This window comes from Berghia stephanieae, chromosome 5 (assembly GCF_034508935.2).
Source record: "Berghia stephanieae isolate SIO BIC M18660-M18661 chromosome 5, UCSD_Bste_1.3, whole genome shotgun sequence".
NCBI classification, from domain to species: domain Eukaryota; kingdom Metazoa; phylum Mollusca; class Gastropoda; order Nudibranchia; family Aeolidiidae; genus Berghia; species Berghia stephanieae.
The window spans coordinates 53066330-53072329 of record NC_088364.1 but is presented as its reverse complement, the minus strand read 5'-3'; the positions used below and the strand labels follow the sequence as shown (position 1 = coordinate 53072329).

The window sequence follows — 6000 nt, the reverse complement described above, 5'->3', positions numbered from 1 at the left end:
GTTGGGTTTTTTTCTAACGGGTGATTTAATAAAGGTGTGACTAGGGTCTTTCTCAGGATTTATACACACACACACACACACACACACACACACACACATACACACAGGCGACCGGGAGGAGAGTATTCATACTCGTTGATAGAAAGCTCACAGGCTGTGAGTAAACAAAGTTCAAAACTGATTTTGAAATACTTTGGGTAAGCGTTAAAATCCAAGGCCATAAAAACATCCTTGTTGGATCGTTCTACATGCCCCATAGAAACGAAACTGACATCGTAGAACTGCAAAAATCGCTTGAAATAATCAGCTCAAAAAAAAAACTCCAAACCAAATGATTCTAACAGGAGACTTTAACTGTCCTGATATAAACTGGGACGGTTCAAAAACGTTATCTGCCTGTCCACAACGTGCAATACAACAAAGCCTCATCGACATTACAACAGGAGCGCACCTCACACAAATTCACGAAGAATGCACACGCGGTGACAATATTTTAGATCTTGTTTTCGTATCCAATCCATCACTGATCCATTCAACAACATCACAGCCAAGGAATCTCAGATCATGCCTGTTACTGAAACTACACTAAACCCCAATTATATGAACCAACCCCCCAAAACACGATACCTTTTCAAAAGGGTCAACTGGGCCGCACCACGATAACGAATAGAGGGACTGTCATCAGAGATCACTGAACAGCACAAAAGCGGTATGGATGTAAATGAAATGTGGAGCCATTTTCACTCAGTGCAATCAAGGAGTCAATTCCCCAAAAAGTACATAAAAATACAAGAACGCCGCCGTGGATGAACGGGAAAATACGAGTACTACTAAGACGCAAAGCAAAAGCATTCAAGCTGGCTAAACTGAGCGGAACCTGGGACACATACAAATCGTTGCAGCGTCAAAGCAGGCGTGAAATAAGGCAAGCAGAATGGACGCACATTAACAATGTTATAGAAAAAGGACTTGAAGCAAACAATACCAAGCCATTCTGCAACTACATAAAAAGCAAGAAAAACGATTCCATTAGTGTAGCCCCATTGAAAGAAAATGAAACCCTGTACATTGAGAGGAAGGATAAAGCAACGATCCTCGTGGATCAATTTAAATCTGTCTTTACCCCCCATGATCCACACGATACAACCACCCCACCGACATCACAGAGTTGTGACCAATCTCTTACTAATATCAACATAAACATCTCAGGAGTTGAAAAGTTGCTGAAAAACGTTGACCCATTTAAGGCGTCAGGCCCAGATAACATCCCCAACACAGTACTAAAGGAGTGTGCTGAGAGTTATGCATAATTTTCCCAAAATCGGTGGACACCGGGATGATCCCTAATGACTGGCTGAAGGCATACATTGCACCTGTATTAAAAAAAGGCAACAAAAATAAAGCAGAGAACTACCGTCCAATCTCACTGACGTCTGTAATATCCAAACTATTAGAGCATATAATCTGTAAGAACATGATGAACCACTTTGAGAACAATGACATCCTAACTGACCTGAACCACGGGTTTCGCAAAGGATACTCATGTGAAAGCCAACTCCTAATAACTGTATACGACCTGTTGAGACTCCAGAATGACAACACTCAGGCAGACATCGGCATCCTCGACTTTTCCAAAGCATTTGATACTGTGCCCCACCAAAAACTCCTGCAAAACTAGAAAATTACGGAATTCGTGGATCTCTACACACATGGCTTGGTAATTTCCTCACAAAACGTACCATGAAAGTAGTCCTAGACGGCACATCATCGGATGAATGTCCAGTCAATACAGGAGTACCACAGGGAACGGTGCTAGGACCCATACTATTTTTTTGTTTCATCAATGACCTACCTCTACAAGTAAAATCTCAGATTAGGTTATTCGCCGATGACTGTCTAATATACCGACCAATAAAATCTGCAAACGATCAAAAATTGCTACAAGAGGACTTGAATAGTCTCGAAAGGGGGGTTAATGATTGGAGAATGAAATTTAACGCAAACAAATGCTACATCCTCAGCACATCTAAAAAGTACAATGAGACCTACAAGTTAAACAACACCAAAACAAGTCGACGATAACCCATACCTTGGCATCACCTTCTCAAAGGACTTGAAATGGGGGGAACAAAATAACCCAAAGGGCAAGCTCCACCCTCGCCTTTCTCCGCCGAAATCTTAGCCACGCCCCCACGTCATGCAAACAAAATGCCTACCTCGCACTTGTGAGATCACAATTGGAATACGGAGCAGTTGCTTGGGACCCCTACCTTAAAGAGGATATTCATAAACTTGAGAGAGTCCAGATGCAAGGCGCCCTGTTCATAACTGGGAACTATAAGAGCAGAACCCCAGGATGCATGACAAAAATGTTAGAAGAAAGAAACCTCATCAGCCTCCAACAAAGAAGAAAAGAAACCCGTCTGTCATTCATGTTCAATATTGTAACAGATCAAATACCATCAATAAAGACAGACTCCTTTTTCACGCCACGACCAAACAAAAGAAAAATCCGAGCACTCACTTTTGCCAACCACATAACCGAAAACCCCATTGAGAGATACGCCATAAACAATTCGAACTGCTTCAAAATCCCACAGACAAGAACACAAAACTACAGAAATGTTTTCTTCATTAGAACTATCTCGGAGTGGAATGGGCTGGATGAACTACTCATCACGGCACCACACCTAAACGATTTCAAGGCCCGACTGACATGTGCCCGCGCCCAAAGAGGACGCCGCTGAAATACAACCAGACCATTGGTTTCTTCAGCGCCAACCATACAGATACAGATACAGTAGTTCTGTGCTCGATTATAAAAAAATTTAACATTTTCAGTGCGGAACAATGTTGATCCCCAACCAACCCTATTTTTTTAAAAGAATATATATATATATATATATATATATATATATATATATATATATATATATATATAATATATATAATATATATATATATATATATATATATATAATATATATATATATAATATCAATGCACGCTCTTCTATTGTATGTTCATTGAATATATTATTTCATGGTTTATTGTCAGGAATCCTCTGATTGTAAATGGATCCTTAGATTGTTTAACGTGTGTGGCATGCCGTTCCTGTCGTCAGGGTTGCTTTGAAATGAACGAGACATTAATAAAAAAAATAATGATTTGCGAACCGAATCCTGTCATGATCTTAAAATCTAGATTATTTCATTTCACGGATTAGAGAGCACAAGCTGTTATAATAAGAGAACCTGTTATATTATATTTTGTTACAATGTATTGTAGTTAAAAGCTCAATCATTTCATTTTTTGAAAAGAATGCCACCCACTCCAAAAAGGGCTCAAAAGTGTTTGTTTCTTTTCGTTTCATATGAATTAACGTCTTCTTTCTCTTCTCCTATTTGAGCGTTTGATGAAATCAGGTTCATTTTACTATTTTTGTATTTTCAAACTTGAGGGGAAAAGTAAATATTAAAGCACTATTTAAACCAAAGCGCTCTAAAACAAGTCCAAAGCTTGTAAATACCAGTCATTCATGCAGCCTGTAAAGTAGCGGCCTGATACACATTTTACACCAGACCTGACTTTGGGAGTAAATTGTCTTTACCAAGAACTCAATTTTGTTTGATAATAAATGTACTCGGATATTACTCAAATATTTGGAGATTATCATGACAATAAAAGGTAAAATTCGTTAAAAAGAACTTACCCTCCAGTCCAGGAAACATGACAATTAGTAGAAGAATACCGAGGTGTGCGTTGAAAAATAGGTACATCTTTGATTTGCTCTGGTGTAAAGCTGGACTTTCAGGTTATGAGACGTATCTATTTTGTAGTTCTGATATCCTATTTAAAGTGCGTTGTTCTTATTCTTGTGAGCTCGATTTCCTCTACTTAAAACTTAAGTTTGCTGGTGTGGTCTTAAGAATATTATGGTTGTTGAAATGTTGAGTATTATTCTCATGCACTGGAAGAATTAAAACTCGATCTTCCCTTATGTAACGTTATGTTAATTAAGTTGATGTCCCTTTCATACACAGCAGTTTCCTTGTTGTTTAGTATAGAAAAACCGTCATCTTTTTATATCAACAATTTCATTATTTGATCAATTTTACAATCCAAAGACTGTTACACTTTCTGATTTTAAAAATCTAAGTACCGAAATTGTTTTTCAAAAGATGTTTTATTTCTGCGTAGACTTGAATTGTTGATGCACGAACTAAAAACTACTACCTGTGTGATCACGTCTTCGTCTTAATATACAATGTTGTAATACGTTCTTTGCGTTATGTAGAAGTCAACAATGGTCTTGTAGCAGTATTCTTGCCTTGTGGGTTTGTAAAATCGGTGTCTCAATCAGAAGACAACTCTCAGTGGGCGTTTAATTTTGGCGACGTAGCTGTAATGGAAGAAAATATTTTAATGAAATCATTCATCACTAGGTCACCTATGAATTAATGGAAACGATAAACGAATGTTCGGCTTTAGTTTAAAAGAATAAATTGCTTAAAATATGTTTTAACTCACTCTCTTCCACTGGAATACATTTTTAAAATGATATATAATGTGCTGTGGCTTATCTCAGTTTAAGGGGTAACGAATTAAATGCTAGTTATCAGGTTATGAATTAATGGCGGACTTCCGTGATTGGAGTCCATCGCACATAATATAAATCTAAAAGGTGAATTTGTGTGCAGGTGAGTGACCAATTTTCGATATATTTTTTTTTCACCAGTGTTTATGTGATTTAATCTACGCGAAACAAAAATCAAATATCAATATCCACCTTTTCTGCCGGCTTTTTTCCTTGACACGTCTTATGGCAAAAGATCTTTCAGATATTCTGCTGCTGTGCTTTGGAATGAACTTCTCGAGCACTTCAGGAAAATTTCAAATTTTAATGTTTTCAAAAATCATATCCTCTCATGGAATGGCCACCATGCAAATGTAATATTTGTAATTAATCTAACCGTACACACACACACACACACACACACACACACACACACCTATATATATATATATATATATATATATATATATATATATATATATTATATTATATATATATTATATAGATATATATATATATATATATATATATATATATATATATATATATATATATATCATATTATGTTACTTTTCTTTGTGTGTCATGATTGGAATCTTGATGATGGAATGTTTTTAAGGGAAAATGTATTACTATGTATTTTTATGCACTATGTGTTAAAACCTATGTCGGTCAAAGGCTTCTATTAACCTGACTACATTATCTATGAAACATTTTTTAAATGCCGACAATAAATAAATATTTGAATTGAATTGAATTGACAACACAATTATCTCTCCTCTGTTCAATTATCGTTTTTACACCCTTTAGCACAGAGTCCCAAAAATTGCGTGCACTTCAATTAACAAATCACAATCTCCCCTGATCGAAAGATCACATTATCTAAGTCCATTACTATTACAAATTGTTCATTTCATCATCCAATGAGCAATCTTAGTCCCCGAGCCAAATCGGTGGCCTGCGCGTCCTAGTCCCAACCCGTCTCAATCCGCCAACTTTTCCAATTTCATCTTATAATAATAATAATAATAATAATAATAATAATAATAATAATAATAATAATAATAATAATAATAATAATAATAATAATAATAATAATAATAATAATACTTTATTGGATCCCAAAAAGGAAATTTTTTGTACAGACGTGTTATAATTTACACATAAGATAAAAATACAATGGAAATAGGATGTATATATATAAAAAAGGAGCAGCTCTATAACCAGAGCTGCGCTTTATAATATGAATAATTTCAACACTGTAAAATAGTTAAAACTGTCACTATAAATTGAAAATTGAAAAGATTGCAAAACAAATAAATTAATAAATTAATATTTATATTTTTAAAAAGTAAAAATGAGAAATAATTATATAAAATGATTATTGCTTGTTGTTATAAAGCCTAATACTGGACGGCAGAAAA

General features: G+C 35.5%; 1 protein-coding gene across 3 annotated transcripts in view; it reads right to left on the bottom strand.

Annotated features, from left to right (window-relative positions):
- Positions 1-6000, bottom strand: part of LOC144973185 (uncharacterized) — a 62669-nt gene that overhangs the window by 28315 nt on the left and 28354 nt on the right. For 2 of the 3 annotated variants that reach the window (XM_078915326.1, XM_078915328.1), the window contains one exon: positions 3713-4402. In XM_078915326.1, coding sequence (XP_078771452.1) covers positions 3713-3779 — 67 coding nt within the window. In that variant the 5' untranslated portion in view covers positions 3780-4402. Of the gene's footprint in view, positions 1-3712; positions 4403-6000 lie in introns of those variants that run through there. The other variant, XM_078915325.1, reaches the window with a different exon arrangement.